Here is a 20,417-nt window from a genome sequence, read left to right on the forward strand (position 1 = left end):
TCAATTAATCAAGAAGGCATAAATATATTCAACAGTTATGCCTCTTGTGATAAAGTTTCAAAATATATTAGGTAACAACTAATAAAATAGCAAGGAAAAATAGCGCTGGATGTTTTGATATCACTCTCAATAATTGATTGAAAGGAAAAAAAAATCAAGGATACAAAAGACAACACTTTAAACTAAACTGACCTAAGTCACATTTTTAAACTATTCTATACAATAACAAACAACTTTCTTAAATACATAAAAAATCAATAAAGATAGCTCTGGATAAATATATCAATTCATTTAAAATCACTCAAATATTTTAAATTGTTTTTGGCACATTGCAATTTAAATTAATAAAGAAAAATCCCTAAAAATTCCGACATGGGAGGGGGTTCAGAGCAATAGTACATCAGGTAGAGCATTTGCCTTGAACACATCTGACCCAGATTTGATACCTGACATCACAGATGGTCCCTTGAGTACTGCCAGGAGAAATTCCTGAGTACAGGTCCTGGAGTAACCACCAAGCATTGTGGGTTTTGGCCCCCAAAGCCAAAATTAAACTAAACAAAAATTCATAAATTGGGCCATAAAGATAGTAGAAGTTCTGGGGTATATGTCAATCTTGGTTGGATCCTTAGCAATACATGTTTCTGAATATCTCTAAGTATTTTCCTTAAAGGTCTAGAACATCTTCAGGGTAATCCCCAGCACTGCAGGACCTGAGTAGCACCTCATTCTTGGGTCCTTACATTGAACTGCTTACTCAAGAATTACTGTTGAGTAACTGTTGGCCAAGAATTATCAGGGTAGTGATAATGAAATATGGCATAATGAAATACTACACAGCTGTTAGGAAAAATGAAGTCATGAAATTTTCTTATTCATAGACAGATATAGAAATTATTATGCTAAGTGAAATGAGTCAGAGAGAAAAAGATAGAATAATCTCACTCACTTATGGGACCTAAGAAAAATAAAATATAATATGGTAATAATTTTGAGAGACAACAGAGATGAGGGACAGGACCATGGTAGGAATCTTGTCACAAGTTCTGGAGCAGTGCAGTCAGGTTCTAAATAACACACTCCTAAATAGCGCTAGGGTCAAAGAAAATAAAAAAGATAGCATAAGAACTATAGAGTTAGTACAGTAATCGCACTACATAAATTGTATATGTCAGACTTTATATCTTCAGCACCAGAAACCCCCCAAGCATTTTTGGGAATAGCTCTGGAGGAACCAATCACAAAGAGGTTGATCTAGTGGTCCCCTGGCCCCTGCACTGAGGCCCTAAGTATCTCTGCCTTCTCAGCTCTAGCACTGACACTAACTCACTAACTCAAAAGATGAACTGTCACCCTGATTGGCCCATAGGCCACATTCTCTCAGTGCCTCCCCCGCAAAAAATGACATCCAAAGCATTCTGAAGTGCTAACAATGAAAACAAAATTAAATCACTTAAAGTGGAAGTGAAGAGCAATAAAAAATAAACAAATAAAAGTCTTAAATCAATTAGCTCAGCTTCCTTCCGAAGGAAGAATAATAAATGGTGATAAACATGTAAAAGATGCTCAATGACATTAGTCACTAAGGAAGTAAAAATTGTAATAATAATGAGGCACCATTATACACCACTAAATGACTAAGATCAAAACCCCTGGCCCTTTTAAATTCTCAGAAAGATGTGGCACAGCTTGAATTCACACAATTTGGTAGTTATTTTAAAAAGCTGAACATACATTATATATACACATATATATATATACATACTATCACCCTGCAACTCCACTCTTGCATATATGCTCAAGAAAAATGAAACCATATGTCTAAACAGAGGCTTGTATACAAATGTGTATTGTAGCCTTACCTATAATAACAAAAGATCCAGACAATCCAAATGCCTATCCATGACTAATGTCTATTTAAATTTATGATATATCTATATCATCAAATACATCAATAAAAGATAACACTGCTATAATTTGTAATGTGAGTGAACCTTAAAATAATGATCGGGGTAGTGATGACCATAACCACAATAAGAGAAACATAAGTGCATTATTATATGATTCCATTTAAATAAAAAATAATCAATATTTTCAGAAACAGTTCTTAGATAATACAAAATGCTGTGTTCACAAAGACACTTTGGAAACATAACTATGTTCACTATCTTCATTGCAGTTATGATGTCATGAAAAAAACATGTAGACTTATCTGTCTACATTTAATATGCATGAATTAAACACCAATAGTTATTTAAATAAAAATATTCAAAAGACTATTTTTGGTTTCCGGGCCACACCCATTTGATGCTCAGGGGTTACTCCTGGCTAAGCACTCAGAAATCGCCCCTGGCTTGGGGGGACCATATGGGACGCCAGGGGATTGAACTGCCATCCTTCCTTGGCTAGCACTTGCAAGGCAGACACCTTACCTCTAGCGCCACCTCGCTGACCCCGTATATTCAAAAAACTTAATTCAAGAGTCTTATTCTTTCTCTGTTCTGAAAAATGAAAATGTTAGTTTGAATCTGAGTTCCCTGTTAAGACTACAGAGATGGGATGCAGGTGGCCCCTGTCATGGACTTTTAACGGTAGGCGCTGTGAGAGAAATAAATAAATCTATTACAACAAAATGTTTGTTTTTAGTTATTCAAAATTACATTTGCAGTCAATGAATGGCATGCGAACTTAATATTTAAATGGCATTGCAATCTTTAAAACAAAAGAATGGGAAAATTAAAGTCTTTCCTAGCTATTTCTATGTTCCAAACAGAATTTCCCTAAATCCATTTGACTCAATAGTCAAATCAATGTTTTTTTCTTCTTTAATTGGTGCTTTATCATTCATTTCCTTTCTACATTATATATATATATATATATATATATGTAGGCTAATCCCATTTCCATTGGTTTGAAGTACTTGTGTGTTTGGGGAAAGGGAAGAATTGAATGTCTGAAGTGATTCCCTGGTCTAATGAGAGCCCTTAAGTTCAGCACTGAATGAATTCTTGTGGGATATCTGTCTAAAATGAACTAGTGAACACGATAAGGACCACTAATAGAACAGCAACTTTTACAGGAGGCTAAAGAGTTACAGACATTGGAGTGACCCTATCTTGTAGTGGTGGGAATCTCCTACTATAGCATCACACTGTGGCAAGCGATGTCCAGAAATGAAAACAGAGAAGGCTCTGAAGGCAGCTCTTGAACAGCCTGAATATGAATGTGTCTGATGCTGAATTCCGTCCTACAGGTCTTGACATGCCAGTCTCTGCCAAGGGCTATTCCAGTGCAGAGGTGAGCATTTGTTGAGAAGCACAACGGTGTTTAAATCAATGCAGCCACTGTGCACTGCTTTGTCCTTGGAAAGTATGGCATGGATTAGACACCTACAGGAGACACCTGTTTCTTGCTGTTTAATTCTAAGTTATCTATCCTTTTTGATTACAAAGTTCTTTTTACACAGAGCATCTAAAAATTAGCAAAATATGTATTTCCCAAGACATTAGCTATGGGAAGCCTAAGTAACCTCCTTCCTTGATAGCCTCTGAGAAACAGCTTATACCCAGAGGAACACAGACTGCAGATGTAAAGAAAGGGGTGCAAGAAAAAGTGGCTGCAAGGAATACAGAGTAACAGGAGACTAATTAGGAATAATGAAAAAACCCTGGAAGCCCTTTGGGTAGTGGTGGATTTAGCAGACCCCAACGGAAAAGGTAAGTGCCTGGCAAAAAGAGACTCAAGAAGAGTATGTCCAAGAGAAAGTATATATTAAAAAACAAAACATAAACAAACAAACAAACAAACAAACAAAAAGCATCTCAGGTCTTTGGGTGTGCCTAGAGAGGGACCCTACAATCTATCCCATCAAATACAGCTGGTGCTGTTTGCAGCATCTTCCCCCAGTGCACTTCTGAGTCCTGATGCCAGCCCAGATCCCTCTGTCATCCCGTGCTGCATCTCAGGTCTGTGTGTGTGAAGAGGGACCCTCTGGTCTATCCCATCAACCAGCCTCTTCCCAAAACACTGGGACACACTAGCATTCCTGCGAAGACATTTCAATTTATATTATATACTTCCAGGCAGATTGGACCTAGCATTTCCTTCTCCTAGGTACAGTTCAAAACTCACTTGAACACACCAATTCGTTTGCAATATCTTTATCATACTTAGTTAACCTCGCTTGTTTAGGAAAATAACCTCTAAAACAGATACACCTCTAGCCAACTTTTATACAATAGATCACTTCTTTGAATACCCTGAAACTTCATCATTCCAATGCAACAAATGCAAAGAACAATGAAGAAACTAAGGAAAAGACCTGCAGTTGGGAATATGGAAAAAATGGTCTAGCAAATTTTCAAGTCCACCAAAAAGCTTGAGCAATATAGATGAAGACCTAAATCAACACTTAAGGTTTTAGCAATAGAAATCAAGGAGGCACTAGCCTGTGAAATTAAGCAAACTATAGATGAAAAATTCAACCAAATCAAAGAATAACTATTTCAGAAGATGAAAGAATCCATACAAATGGAACTGAAGAAATTAAAACATGTACTATGAAGCATAGTAACAGAATTACACAGGTGGAGAATCACATAGATAAACTTGAAGAAAACTTAAAAGCCAGCATTGATAAAGAAGTCAAGAAAGAAAGAAGCTATAAAAATAATGAAAGAAAATATAGGTGCTTAATGAAAAATGACAAAAGAAATCATCTCCGAATTACCAAAATACCAGAAAGGAAAGAAAAAGGGTACAGAGAAGAACAAGTAGTTATGGAAATAATAGCAGAGAACTTTCTCACTTTCTAGGAGTGAGAAGTGTTCTACAAATTTAAAGGGCAAAAAGAGTTCCAGACAAAATAGACCCTAACAGTACAACACCAGGACATATAATAATCCAAATGGCATCACACACATGCACACTCACACACACACACACACACACACACACATACACACACAGAGAGAGAGATGGATTTTATAAAGCAATAAGGGAGAAGAAAAGCATTAAGCATAAAGAAATAGTATGAGAATCAAATAAGAACTTCCAAGATTGCCAACCCTTTTCTTCTCTTTTAGATAGGGCCTCACCCCCACCCCCATTTTTCATACAACCTTGGACACAAATTACTTTGTTTTATCTCATATTTCTGCATTTTTCTATACAAGTAATAAGAAAGGAAAAAAAAGATGGGGGCCAGGGGCCAAGCAGCCTCAGGTACACTGGTGGAGATAAAAAAGACAGAACTAAATAACCAGGCCAGAGTCAACAACAATAGAATCAAGAGACTCGCACTATAATAATTTAAACTTAAAATTATTGAGAGGCCAGAGGGCAGAGAATTATTTTGTAGGATGCACTCTGGGAACATTGGTGGAAGAAGATGATTGACACTGGTGGCAGGATTGGCCCTGATTTTTTGCATGTCTGAAATCCAACTACGAAGGACATTGTATATCACAATGGTTTCAATAAAATAAAATTTAAGACACACAAACAAAAAAGTTAACTCTCTTGGCAAAGGTAAAGAAAGACAGGGAGAGAAAATTAATAAAGAAAATAAGATGTCACCCATCTGCTTTTAAGCATTAACCATAAGAAATTTAGAAGATTGGTAATTAAATAAAAGTACAGGGTGTGGTTGGGGTCAATCTTAATGGGCTTTGCAAAAAGGTACATTAAGCAGTCTTTTCTTCATTGGAAAAGGGTAGGGACTCTGGTGTTTGAAAATTGAGTAGCATCAAGTGAGAAATATATTAGGAGGACATTGAGCTGGAGGTGGATATGAATTTCTAAAGATGCTGAGTCAAGACATAATTTGGATCTCTAGATCTAAAACTTAAAAAAGGTCTGGGATGCATATGGTACATGGCATAACTGTTCCTCCACCCTCCTTAGTATCCACCACTTCTTATGTCATGCTTCTGTTGAGCTTCAGGTCACAGATCAAAGACTCAGCCACTGAGATAATCTAAGTACAATAGCTGTGCATATTTTTTGCATCTCTTGTTTAGCATCTTAATTCATTTTAATTAAAGCCTGCTTTGCTACTGTATCTGGAAGAACAAGTCTAACAATGGGACCTGTCAAGACACAATTGGAATGCCTCAATTTTGCACTGTGACTGATTCTACAAGAGACTGAAATGTGGGCCCGGAGAGATAGCACAGCGGCGTTTGCCTTGCGAGCAGCCAATCCAGGACCAAAGGTGGTTGGTTCGAATCCCGGTGTCCCATATGGTCCCCCGTGCCTGCCAGGAGCTATTTCTGAGCAGACAGCCAGGAGTAATCCCTGAGCACCGCCGGGTGTGGCCCAAAAACCAAAAAAAAAAAAAAAAAAGAGACTGAAATGTGTGTATAAATGTGATGCCTATCACCTGCCTGAACTCAGCACACAAGAAGGGCATTCTGCTCTGATTCCTGCACTCCAACCTGCACTCAGGACACCTGTGACTCACTAGACTATGCGGTTTCATCTGGCATCTACTGAATGCTTTGTGAATAAAGAAGTCTTCCAGCCTACATTGGGAAAACACCGAGCTCATTTCTAGAGCCAAATGACATCCTGAACCAGCAAAATCTGCTGAATAGCCCAGAGCTATCTCCCCATTATTTGAAACTTAGTTCTTATTTGTTTTTTTCTATTGTATTTTAATATTTATGACAATAACAATGTTAATCTGAATAATATACTTTATAAAATATAGCTTTTCTCATTTAAACACATGGTTACAAGGTTGTCATAATACAGGGTTTTTTCCACAGATAAAAGTTATTCATAATTGAGTTACAGTCATAGAATGTACAACCACCTTGGAAGTGCTTATCAAAATAGCATGCTCTCTAAACTAGATGCATCTACCTGTCTTCTACTTAGCCTTTTGAAGTGTTAACTCTGTGCCTGAATTCTGGCTTATTTTGAAAAATGTATAGCTCAGTGACCAACTTCACTAATGGCTCATCTTGCCTTTTATACATTATTTGGAAGCCCCCCCATGTTCCTCCAAGTGAATGCGTAAATTGTTCAGTAAGTCAGAATAGTTTATGCCTATGCTCAAAGCACATCTGCTTTATAGTGTTCCCACAGAGACTTATAGAAACTGTCAAAAAGGAAAAAAGAAACTGTCAATGAAAGGGTGGATGTATCAAGGAAACAACTACATAAAGAGAGTAAACAGAAACTTGTGCCCTTAAGTATTTATCTTGAATTCAGAAAATACATTAAAAAAGCAAAATCCAGAGAGGGGAAATTGGAGGACCAACCCTTTGAAAAATGAGGCATAGGCTGAGACTGAGGGCCAGCATGGGGGCCTCCTTGAAGAAAGACTTGGAGGGAAGAGACACAGACTTTATCTCCTTTGAAGAATTCTGCTTCCTCCAGAGAAGTGGGAAGCAGCTCAGGAAGCAACTTAGGCACCCTGAGTAGTCAATAAATTCTGGAGATTTTATAGGAGTAATCAAAAATAGGAATGACCTTTCCTTTTATCACTTTATTCTACCCTTAGCATCTCCTAGAATACACAGAACACAATTAAGAAACTGTCCTTGGTACTGCATTTGGATGGAGTGTAAAATTTAAGATTTAAGTTTCATAACAAACAACAGGATTTTTATTTTTGTTACCAATGACCTAGAGATGATAGCTATTGCCCCTGTATCTTCAAAAGGATGGGCTTCACCACAAAGAAACCAAGACAGCTTGGGTCACATCTGTAGATGATACACTTAGCCAAATTGACTTTCACATTGAGAATGTGTGAACTCCAGATGTTCATTATGTGGTATGTGGCCCTTCTCTTGGGGGAGGCTAGTCCTATGTGACTAGAACAGGTGTATCCATACCTGACTCTTCATAGTGGTGCAAGTGAGTCCTGTATTCCAGCTATCCTGGAGATGCCTAAAGGGTTCCTCAAACAGAAAAGTCTAAAGTGAACCCATCCAAGTAAGAGTAAGGGTTAAATAAAAAGCTCAGGAGGTGATTTGGGATGCAGGAAAGTAAGGAATCAAGGAAACATTTATTGAAGTCAAGAGATAATATAGCAGTTAGGGTGTACTCCTATTATGCACCTGATTGGGGTTCAAGTCCCAGCACAGCAAGGTCTCCTGAATATTATGGAGTGTGGCTGGAGGTCCCCAAAACTGCTGAAGTGGTCCAGGTAATCCAAGGTACCACAGAACCTGAATAGTATTTCCTCAGGTTCTTGCATTAAAATCAGTCCAGTTAGTTAAATTCATAGTGAAGCTCCAGGGTTCCTGAGTTCTACTTGGAGCTCTTCCACCAAACTCCCCCCCCCCAAATGAATCACGTATTGAAAACCATATAGCCACTGTGGTTGAGTCACCTAAAAGGAAAAATATTCAACATCAGACATTTGCCTTATGAGGCACATAAGGACCACATCCTTTATCTGGACCAAAGTACACAGTTTTTGAAGAGTGTGTAAGCTATCAAAACTTTCTGAGGATCAAAGAAAGCTCACCAAGATTCTAAAACTTAATGGGACCACTATGTCCCTTCTCTTAATAGCTAACATGAACTTCTGCAACCTAAGGAAGTAGTTACTGTATCTACAATCTGACCTGCATGCATAGACACAGAGTTAATAAGATGTAAATTTATGGAATAAACCTTTAAATATAAGCTTTCCTATCATTTACTATCAATATTAGCTGCAAAATTATAAAATAAGCCACATTCACTAGTATTGAGGTAATAAGGAAAATAAATGATAAAAAAATACATGAAAAAAATTCATCATCTTCATAATAAACCTTGCATCTTCCACAATGAGAAATTTATTAGAAATTCCTCTACATGTTTAGGAGTAGCTGAAGAGCTCTGGCAGACATTTGGGATTATACAGGATATCTAGAGCAGTGCTATATAAAAAGCTGGGACACAGTGGCAGGCCACACTAACAGGATGGAGGCAGCATCAGTAAGGCCAGGGTAACTCAAGAAACTGGCAAGAGTAGATCAGGCCACAGAGAAATTTGTGTTCTCATTTTTTGTGAGCTCTTCTCAATGGCTAGTCATGAAAGAGACATCCCAATTTATACCCCTTTTAGCAGTTATACTGCTCCATACTTCAACTAGCTCTATGGGGGAGGGGTGTGCATAAATATATATATACAAACATTCAAACACATTCATGCATGTAGACTTTCACATAAATACCATACATCCACACATGTTACTCATGTGCACAGTCATATAACATGTATACCTTCGGTCTCCAAAAATTAAAGCATACTCTATGATCTCCTTTGTATTTTACCACACACACACACACACACACACACACACACACACACACACACACACACTATGTACCCCAATTTCTCACCTGTCCTAATCTCTCTTTTCTCTGATTCCTGAATGGCTGTTTTATTTTGTTCCATACAACTAGTGTCTAGCACCATTTCCTTTTATTTTTCACTTCTTTGTGGACTCAGGTCTCTGTGGCTTTCCTGGTTCTACCCTATTCCACATGAGCACCTTGGGATTTCAAGTACAGCCTTATCTCTTGGCCTGGTGAAACCCTGCAATTGGCTCTGTCAGAATTAAACTTGAGTGAGAATTCTGGGCTTCCCTGTGGGAGAGGGAGACACAGTTCAGGCTGTGTTCCTCACCATTCCGGGGCGCTTACCTCATTCACAAAGACCCAGTGGCTGTCCTTGGAAGCCAAGTTGGTTTCCACAGCCTGCAGAGAGAAAAAGAAAGCAAACATGAACACAAGCAAGCTAGTAGCTGGCAGAAACACTGGATGATTGCTAAGATGGGATTTTATAAACATTGTTGTTGAGGAAATTTTTCCTCACAAAACATGCCATCCCCCGGGGCCAACCCTGGCTGCCTTAGCTACAAGCATCATTTGAACACAGACATCTGATTTCCTGCTGTTTTGCCAAGCTCTCATGTTCCAGCCCAGAGCAAGGTTAGAGGCTCAAGTTCCTGCAGGCATTGTAGGGCCCTTGAGCAGGCACCCCTATGCTGCAGAAGTAGGCCAACTGACACAGGGGGAAGGCTGCAAAGATAAAATCTCATCATCACCTGAGGCAAGTGAATCCAGAATCTGGGGAAAAAAAGATTTATGGGGATTTGTTTAGGAGCCACACAACTGGATCCATCTTGCTCCTGGTCAGTGATGGCCCCACCTCAACTAAGCCCCATGTGCTCTTTTTTTCCACTGTTTTTTTCTATATCTTACAGTACTTGTTGTATCTCTCCTTGATTAATTATTAGTTTGTGTTTTATTGTTTATTTCTCTCTTCTACCAAGCTGAGATCACCATGTTTATTTCAGTAGCAACTGTATCCTGGAAACTTATATTATCCCCAACAACATATAAGACCTCCATGAACACTTAAAAATATGAGTGAAGGCAGATAAGACTCAATTGTTTTGTTTCTCAGGTTATCTGATGGGTGTTTATTTCCTTCTTTCACTAGAAAGCCAACTGATTGAAAGAAGTAGAAGGAATGGAGAATTTTCAAGCAGAACAGAACCTATAAGGATCCTCACTGTTTACAGGTGGCAAATGCTTATAAATATCAGATTCTATAACCAGCCACTCATGAACCTGCAAAAGAGGAACCGTCAGGTTGTAGCTACCCAATATATTTTGAATTTGTGCACATGTTGTAATGCAATATTTTGTGCTTTATATGAAAAAATATAGAAAAACATAAAGGTTCAAAAACAATTCCATAAGTAGATCCCACTTTTAAAAAGTATGAAAATGACTCACTTATGCTTCTAAAGTCATTCTGCAGAGATTATTTGAGATGTACCCTTTCCATAAGAAATTGTCAATCACATCTGTAAGCATATACACATACCAGACAAATGTTCTTTTTAAACTGAAACCATAAAAGGAACATCAGGATACAATTGTCAAATATAACTTACTCATGCATCAAAATATCTCTTCCCATCAGTATGGAGAGACAAACTTATTCTTTTTTTAACAGATGAGGTCCAGAGAGGTAAGGAGCCTGCCCACTCTACATAGAGAAGCCAAAACCATTGCACTTTTCTTTGCACAGGATTCTATTAGCACCTCTCTCTTTGTCTCTCTCTCACTTTCTCTCTCTCACTTTCTCTCTCTCTCTTTCTCTCTCTCTCTCTCTCTCTCTCTCTCTCACACACACACACACACACACACATACACACATAATGTATATGTTTCCTGGTCCACCCACAAGCATGTGAAATAGAACCCATGCCAATTGCCTAGAGTCTCTTTCCTGGATCATATCTGAGTTTCTTTCTTCACCCTATATATAAGAGGATGCAGGTCCAAAGAAGGTTAATAGGGGAAGCACTCTTAATTAAGTTGTAAGGAACCATTCAAACATTCAGGACTCTTTCTACGGAATCTGTAAAAGATAGAAAATATGTTCTCTCTTGTCTGAAAAAGTATGCAAAATAGTCTGACCTTAGCCTCAAGAAGCAAGAAACACGCAGAATTGGTACTTAAACATTTCCCTGTTCTTTCTCAAAAAGCTGAAATGGGACGTGACCCTTCCTACCCTTTCTAGATTCTACCTGTGCTCTTCTAATCATCCCTATTCTTACAATTCTGGGGTTTTCCCTTGAGAAACAAGTTCCTCTTCTCTTCAAGAGTAAACCTTCAGAGAGCAGTGCAGATGGGGAGCGGATGGGGCTTCACTCTCCACACAAACATACCCTCAAATCTAATTACAGGGGAGATTTTGGGGACTCCATCCCCCTACCCCTATCTGAGCAACAAAGAGAAAAGTGTCAAGGATTCTTAAGCATTCCACTCTGGAATTGTTAACATCCCAACCTGGGGTATTTCTTTTTTTAACTATATGAATTGTCCTCTTCTCTTATTTACTAAATAAAACTAGCTTACATTTTTAATGTAATTGTTTACTCCTAGGGGACAAATAGACTGCCTGATATGCCATCTTGACCTGCAAGCAAACACACTCCACCTTTGCACACAGATAAATGGGAATTTCCCAAAGCATCACACAATAGCGAGGGAGTCCACTGCCTTACCCACCCCTGCTAATGCAAAGCCAGCCAAACTCTGGGCTCTGCTAGTCTCACAGGTTTGCTCTGTCACCAGCTGGGACAGAGCCACAGCCTCCTCTTAACGTGAATTGCTGTGAAAGGAAGAAAATAAAGGTCTTGTAACTGTGAGAGCCTAAGGACAGCCAAAAGCCTAAGATTTTGGTCATCATCCATAGCCACTCAAATTCAACACATAGCTACTCGTGCTGTATAGCCCTGGTTGTCACACAGCCTATTCAAATGAGGCACAGGTATTCCCAGGCCAATCTCACCTTAAATGCCTGGTCCTCTCTATGGCCTGCACAAACTTGCCACACAGATATTTCTGGTTACTCACAACCAAGAACATCTAGTTCGTGCCCAGGACCATTAGTTTTTGGCATACAACTACCAAAGTGTACTTGCAATCTCAAAACTTTGGTATCTGCCCATATCTGATGAAACTTTGTTCCATAGTCTTTGCCAGATATATGTGACCACACATGCCTTGACATGGCATAGGTCAGTACTATGGCCCTTGTCAGACACATGCAAATCTTTCTGTTGCTGTCTACATATGCCTGTTGCCTCAACCATTTACACTCAGGCATTTACAATCATGAACCTCATTATTCTGGGTAATTTTAATGCTACTGCCTGCTATAGCCACTGACAGACACTGGCCACTGCCAAGCACTCATATTGGGTGGTCCAGTTGCTAAGGGCCACTCACAGGCTGTTTACAAGTAGAAAAACTAAAAAAGAAACCAAAAGTGAATCCAACAAAACCAGATCCAGATGGTTTTACATTCTCTCAAAGGAATTCTATCTCTTCAAAGGTGACTTTTTCGAAGAAAAAAAATAAAACAGAGTTCTTGGAATCATTGCAATAGTACAATGGGTAGAGAGTTTATCTTAGAGGCAGCTGACCAGAATTCAATCGATGGCACCATATATGGTCCCTGGGTTCCACAGAGCCAGGAATAAACCCTGAGCATCACTGGATGTGACCCCAAAAAATGAAAAAAAAAGAAAAGTAAATAGAGCCCTGACATCATAATGACTTTAAACAGCAAGAGTGATTGGTAAATTTCTCTGCTCAAAAATCTGGGAATTAATTCAGTCCGAGTCCAAGGTGCCTGGTAATCAAGGAAGTGATATCAACTCAATACAGGAATGAAATTTCTGATTTTCCAAAAACACAAGATCCTCTGGTTAGGTCATTTCACTATAATGTTGTTGAGAAAAACATAATCTTAGCTGATATAGAACAAAGTCAAATAATTTGAGGACCTGCCTTCATTATAGGACATTTTACTTAAAGGAGCCCTTTCTAAGAACCTAAGTAGAATGTTAAGTGATAGCTCAAAGTAGAATGAGCTGCCTCAGGAGTAGAAAGATCATATCATCAGAAGGACCTAAATGCAAAGTTGACAGCAATACTAAGAGTAGTATGAAGCACCAGCATGGAGGTAAATGGTTGGTCTTCAATAAGCACCCCACTTTTCTGCAATAATTCTCATGTCTGGTTGCATTTAAGAATTTCATATGAAATTTGTGTTTGTTTGTTTGTTTTTTGGATCACACCCAGCAGCGCTCAGGGGTTACACCTGGCTCTATGCTCAGAAATCGCTCCTGGCAGGCTCGGGGGACCATATGGGATGCCGGGATTTGAACCACCGTCCTTCTGCGTGCAAGGCAAATGCCATACCTCTATGCTATTTCTCCGGCCCCGAATTTCATATGAAAATTTTAAAAACTCAGGATCCTAGATCCCAACTGTTAAAAGCTAAATTTATTGACAATAATACATGTCTGAGATCCTGTGCACTTTTAGAGTTTCTACCCTAACTATAGCCTTTGAGGCTGGAAGCCCTTCTAAGAATGTCTAATATAATAAGCCTAAAAGCCTAGGGCTCCTGTACAGGTAGGTGAGCAGCCCTCACAAGACCCAGTCATGCAAAAGGCCTGTCTTCTGTGTCCAAACATCCCAGTGTAGTTCCCTGGAGCTCTGACTCTACTAAGGAGTTTTCTCACCCCATCTCAGACTTAAATATAGGAGATATTGATGGAGAGAATTGATCAGAAAATCTCCCCAGGACAATTAGCCAACTTTCCCATCCTACTTTCCCTCGCCAATTAAGCATCAGCTAATTTGTTAAACCTCTTTTCCCAACAAAGAGATAAATAGCGCTAGGCTGTAGCCTTTTCTGTAGGGTGCAACTCACTCAGAAGCTGAGATAGATGGTGAGAAAGAGATGCTACAGCAGATTTAGAAAGAACAGCCTGCCTCTACTAATTATTGGATAGCTGCCAGATCCACTGGAAGTGTACTAAGTGCACAGAGCCTCGTGGGCAGAGTCCCTCTCATCATCGATAATTTCCCAGTTAAGTGCTGGCCTTTCCCTTCTTTACCCCAGTCAAGTCTGAAACGGGTGTAAACCTTTCGTCTTTGAACAAGCCAGTTAAGGAGGAGCCAGGAGCACCCTCAAATCTCAACTCTGCCACTGTAGTGAATTATTCCATAGTGAACTATTTCACCTCTCTGTGTGGCAGTCCCATGCCTAGAAGGTTTGAATGCCAAAAATCTGGATGCTACACCCACATCTTCTTCAATTCCTGTAAGGGTGTGTATTCACTCCTCACCAGACACCCATGGCTTTGGCTGCCAAAAGTCTGCTTCACACTTGGTGCCTGAAAATGTACACACTAAGACAGGACTGAGTGGGGGTACGCATACCCAAAATTACAATTCTCCCATTCCTTGATGGGAACTTCTTTCAGTGTGATTTCAGTTGTTCCCAAAAATCCTTCTGCAGGATGGAGTTAATGGTGTCTCACTTGTGGAAAACCCTCTCTTACTTCACTTCCCTGCCATGTTCCTTATATTTAAATTAAAAAAAAAGAGTCATTGCCAGGCCTAGCTTCAACTCCATAACTGCTTCTAGGTGCCCAAACTGAGACAAAGACCATAGTTACCTTAGGTAACTATGGGAATTAAATGAAATTACATAGGATGTTTCCAGCACATTCTAAGACTAACGGTTAACATAAAGGGCCTACCCATGTTCTTCTCAACCCCATGTTTGGGCAGGTCATCATCATGTGATGTTCTGTTCTAAATATGTAGAATATACATATCTTTCAATCATTTCTTCCTCCCTTCAATACACAGGAACTTGCCATCAAGTCAGCAGCTATCCTAAGTATCCTGCAATAAGGTACACTGGTAAGACAGTAGGTCAGCCACTAAGGTGTATGTGTTACCTGCTCCAATACCCTTCAAGATGGTACAATACCAGGCCTCCCCTCATCCTACCCCTCATTGGGTATGGGGCTACTGCAGAATCTGCAAAGTATGGAACCAACCATATCATCAAGGACAGCCTCTTTTTATGGGGAGGGCAAAAGAGTCTCCCTTCTGTGCAACATGGGTCTCTGATCAATGACCTTCAACAAAGGAAGGTAATTTTCCAGTCACTGGCTTTTTCTCCTAAAACCAGGAAAGATAACTTTAGGGCAGATTCAAAAATAAAGCAATGACAAACGATGGAGGCCAGAGCAATTACAGAATTTTAGAAGCTGGAAGTAGTTCTTATTAAGCCTATGAGATCCCTATAGCAGTTATTTCTCATTACAGAACAACTGTAGTTATATTATTATATCTTTGCTCTGGTACTGCCCCCATATTCTTTCCATAGTATCTATAGCCCATCCATAAATTGATAAACAAAACTTGTCAGAAGAGATGAGGTGATAGGAACTTCCAAAATATCCTGTATTAAGACATTTAAAAAGGAATGTTAAGATTACATGGCATTTAGGATGGGAGACTAGAAGAACAGAGCCACTGGGAAGAGGCCTGGCTACTTAGGTAGAGCTGGGTGTGGAAGACCAAAGTAATACTGCCTTGAGAGAATACTCAAGATTTATTGAGATTGTGAGAGAACATGTCAGATGTAGCACCAGTCAAAGAAAGTGGAGGGCAGCTCTTCCCATATGTCTTCCTTTGCAGAGCATAGTGGGGGGAAAGAATGAAGCCCCTTTTCTATGAACAGAATGCCCTGTATGAACATAAGAGATCTTTCCTCATGGTCAACAAAGTTAGGTTAACTGGGTGGAGAGTGTGAATAAGTGACACAGAAAAGCAAATTGTCATCTGCAGACCTGGAGACAAGGGAGCATTTGACTCCTGTCCCATCCCATTCTGCCTATGAAACCATCCCTATGGTTTCTATAGGGAAGCAGATGTGACTAAGCCCAGCTGCAGATCACAAATAGTGGACAAAAGGAACAAATAGTCCTAACAAATAGTCCTAAACACTAATGAGAATGGCACATTAATAAGAATGGGCAGGAAAGACCTGACAACTACACTTTGGCTATATAGAAATGAGAGTCAGTTTTCATACCCAAATGTGTAGAGGGAAGCAAAGAAGACAGTTTTTGAAGCATTGGAGAAAATATCTCCGCCTGGCCCCCTTCCTCTGTGTTCTGTTTTTCCAGCCATTTCCAAATGCTACAAAAGCCTACTTATATCAAGCAGTCAACCAAATCTTTCACGATAGCATCTGCTCTGCTTCACAAACCCCGTACCCCACTTTACACATGATGTGCCAAGAAGGCAGGTAGAGTTCTCATCCCCATTTCACTAATGGGGATCAGAAATCTAGATGAAGACTTAAATTTTGCAAAGATCTCTTAACAAGTACTTGACAAAGACTGTCCTAAAATCTGAATTTTGTTTTTCTCGGTTATGCTGCTCCCCAGAGTTCTCAACAATGGTTTATGGAATAATGATCCTTTGGGTCTAAGCCAAACAATGAGAACAAGATGATCTTTCCCTCATAGAAGAAAACCACCGTTAGAAATAGCGGTTTTTCTTCTTCAGGTTAACTCGTTCTCCTAAGCCTGAGGCCATTATTTCACTTGTGTTGCTTACACATGAGCCTGTTTTCACTACTTTGTCTTGGCCTAAAGGAATAGTAAATGAAGTGGAAAAAAACCTCCACATGGAAGCCTTCCAGCAACATCACTGAGAATTTATTTGACAAAGTGCAAATGCCACCAATTATTTATGTAGGTGTTAATTGTTGGCCACTTATCTAGGCACATTCTCCCCCCAACACTGGAAGTCTGAGATAATGAATGCTTGTCGACAATTAGGATCTTTTTAAAACCCCAATTCTAACATTTCAGAACATTACCCCCATGGAGCTCAGGGCCTGGCACTTTCCCAAGGACAGATATGAACTAACTTTAAAGACCTACTGCTGCCTTTGCAGCAACATACTATTTAGGAACAATTCTCCCTGTACCATGTCACCCCTCTCAAACACAGGGAGTGCAACGCTCCCCATTTGCAAGGAAGGGGGTTTCTGTAAGCATGCTGATGGTTTGAGGAACCCTCTTTCAAATAATTCAGCCAAGGAGCAACTACAAGTTTCAGAAGGGATGCCCAGGACCATGATGAAAGTCATAATAAGCAATTATCACTAAACTATCTCAGGCCAATCCAGTTTAGGAAAAGGGCCCAAGATTCTGGACCACTTACTATTTACCACAGCTTCTTAGTACTTTGTTTTAACTAAAAGACTTCCCTATGGCCCCTTAAACTGCATCCTTTATTACTAAATACTACTGGAAAATCCTGGACCTCTTTTCCATTTTCTCCCAATTACTCCCAGGATAACTTCTTTCATAACTAAGCAGTTTTCTGCTCAACCTGTGGATCAACTGCTTTTCATTCTATTCAGAATCATTTTTCTTTTCCAGAAGTACCTCTGGATTGGTCCATTACCCTACCTGTTCTCCATCCTAAGAGGTGGTTTTACTCTTCCCAATAAAGACCTTGGGTCTCGGGGAGAAAAAACTTTCAGTTTCTTTTCCATAGCTAATCTATCTGCTCCACTGGTATCTCTTGCTAGTGAGCAAAAGGCTTGTGGTGGAATTTTCCTGAATCTGTTTTATTCCTTTCAATCTATGTGGATTAGTTATCTCCTGTGTCAGCTTTTGCTCCTAGACCTGCATCTCCCAGATCCTTTGAGATGGGAGCATGAGGCTTCCATTTCACAACCTCACCCATCACTCTATTGATGTTCCCTCAAAGCTCAGGTAGAATCAGGATACATGTCACCTGAGCACAGCGCAAGGCAGCTTAGCATGTGGGAGAAATGGGAGGATGGGTGCTAGAAAATAATAGCAAAAGTAATCACTCCCATAATGATTACTAGCAAGGCCATCTAGGGACAGCACAATAATCAATTGTGACCTCTATATACAGTTCTTTGGGGAGTGTTAAGTGGGTCCTTTTCTAAAGGAAAGCTAAGTCTGAGAATTCACCTGCCAGCCAAGAAAAGCTGGAAGTAAGCACTGGTTCCAACTGGATACTATTGCTGGTACTTGCTGAATACCTCTTCAACCAGATTGGAACTAAAGCCAACTACACACAAAACTTCACTAAGTCCTCACAACAGGGAAGACTGCAACGTACCACTGAAAAGAATTTCTGATCTGCACCTATAGATGAGGAATCAAGGCTTAAAAGATTAAATGATTTTCACAAAGTCACCTAGCAAGTCAGTGTAACCAAGGTAGCCTATGAACTTTCTATACAGCCTGTGAGCTTGAGGACTGAAAGAAGATAAACTCATTTTCAGTCCTTTGAGAAATGTCTAATGAAAAGCAGTGGCTGAGCTAGAATGCAAGGTGGCTTGGATCATTTTGGAACTAGTGAGGCTGGGATAGCAGGTATGGGAAACAAAAAAGAATTTTATAAAATTGCCTCCTGAATCCCATAGTTTCCAGTTACTCTTTTCAAGAACAAATGGGGGCAGAAGGACCTGTAGTTGTCAAATGATTTGGATTTGTAGTTGTCAAATGAGGGTTTCCTCATTAAGAATTAAGACCTGATCTAGATACTACAGAAGCCCTTGCTGGACATAGCATCTGGCAGTCAATAAATTTCAATTGATGTCTATAGAACGAATGGACGGGATCACTCTTGGCTCTTGCCTTTTTTTTGTGATCCAATTGCCCACAGCCAAACCCACCAAAAGAAAAGTAAAAAAAAATTGTATAATGAGCATCATGTATGTAAATAATTTCACTAACTCTTCAAAAGAGTACTTGCAACCATTTATTGTTCTCTTCTTGAATTAAATAATTCTCTCTTCTCTCAATTTAGACCCAGGCTTGGATTTTACAGGATGGTGTCTATAGGTCTGTTTCCTGTGCTCAAGAATTCCTGTGGTTCCTTATTGGACAAAGATATAATTTAAACTGCTCAGTTGCTTCCCCCAAACTTCCTTGTTACCCTGACTCAAGGTAACCAAACTATAGCTCAAGAACCAGGTGTGGTTCACAGCTAGGAATGGTTTTGATACTTTTTAATGGTTGGGGCAGAAGAATGATTATTTTATACTACAAAAAGAAAACTCAAATCTGAGCATTCATCAAGTTATACAAGAATACTGCATGCCTAATTACCTAGTCATTCTATTTACATATCATCCCTGCTTGTGGCACTGGGCACTTGTGATGGATACCACAAGGTCCATATCTAAAATTTTCACAGTACTGTTGGGTCTTTTATAGAAAAGTTTATCAACCCCATTCTAACAATACCAAACTCTCATCTTGTTCCATTTTGGCTCTTGGTGGCAGGTGAAATGAATGCAGTTCTCTATCTTCAATCTCTGGCCAAATCCCACATTACCCACTACCTTTCATAGGCCTCCCTCTGCTCCAATCTCATTCCAAGCCACCTACCACCCCACAATATTATTCAGCACTATGTCACACCTCACTCCCATCATGCTAAGATAGGAAACATCAAAGACATAAAGGCCAGCACAGTGAACAGAAATACTAAAGTCTCAGGTTTGCACAATTTCACAGTAACGGAGATCAATGCAGACAAGACAATGTCTTCACTATACAGTATCAATATGCTCTTGATTTTCAGTTGACACTATGGCCTACAAAGCAAGTACTATCTAGATTTAAAAATGGCAGTTTTTTCCCAACAAATATGAAGAGAATTTGAGCATTAAATGAAGTGAATTTGAAAGCTAGAAATATGTAAGATAATATGACCTTTGGAAGCTGATGAAAACATCCAGCTTAAGAGTTTTTCTATGAGGATGTGGTTTTTTTTTTTTTTAATTTTTTTTTCATTTATGCTGGGGACTGAACTGGTGCAAGTTCCATAGCACATTTAACAACACACTAGTCCAGTCAATCGTTGACATTTAAAAGGATTTTCTTATCATTCAGGAGAGTGCTCATCATTCGATCATTCCAGTGTTGACAGACTTAGAACTCAGGAAAATGATTATATTGCTACTGAGGGGAAAATGAGCATAAGCAACTAATGTATGTAAAATG

At 39.4% G+C, this 20,417-nt stretch overlaps 1 protein-coding gene across 1 annotated transcript in view; it reads right to left on the reverse strand.

Annotated features, from left to right (window-relative positions):
* The window catches only part of GRID1 (glutamate ionotropic receptor delta type subunit 1), an 809,472-nt gene that overhangs the window by 295,807 nt on the left and 493,248 nt on the right, over window positions 1–20,417 (reverse strand). Inside the window, exon 5 of the mRNA XM_049790649.1 lies at window positions 9,655–9,708. Within this exon, the coding sequence (XP_049646606.1) occupies window positions 9,655–9,708 (54 nt within the window). The remainder of the gene's footprint in view (window positions 1–9,654; window positions 9,709–20,417) is intronic.

The sequence above is a fragment of the Suncus etruscus genome, chromosome 17 (assembly GCF_024139225.1).
Source record: "Suncus etruscus isolate mSunEtr1 chromosome 17, mSunEtr1.pri.cur, whole genome shotgun sequence".
Classification (NCBI taxonomy): domain Eukaryota; kingdom Metazoa; phylum Chordata; class Mammalia; order Eulipotyphla; family Soricidae; genus Suncus; species Suncus etruscus.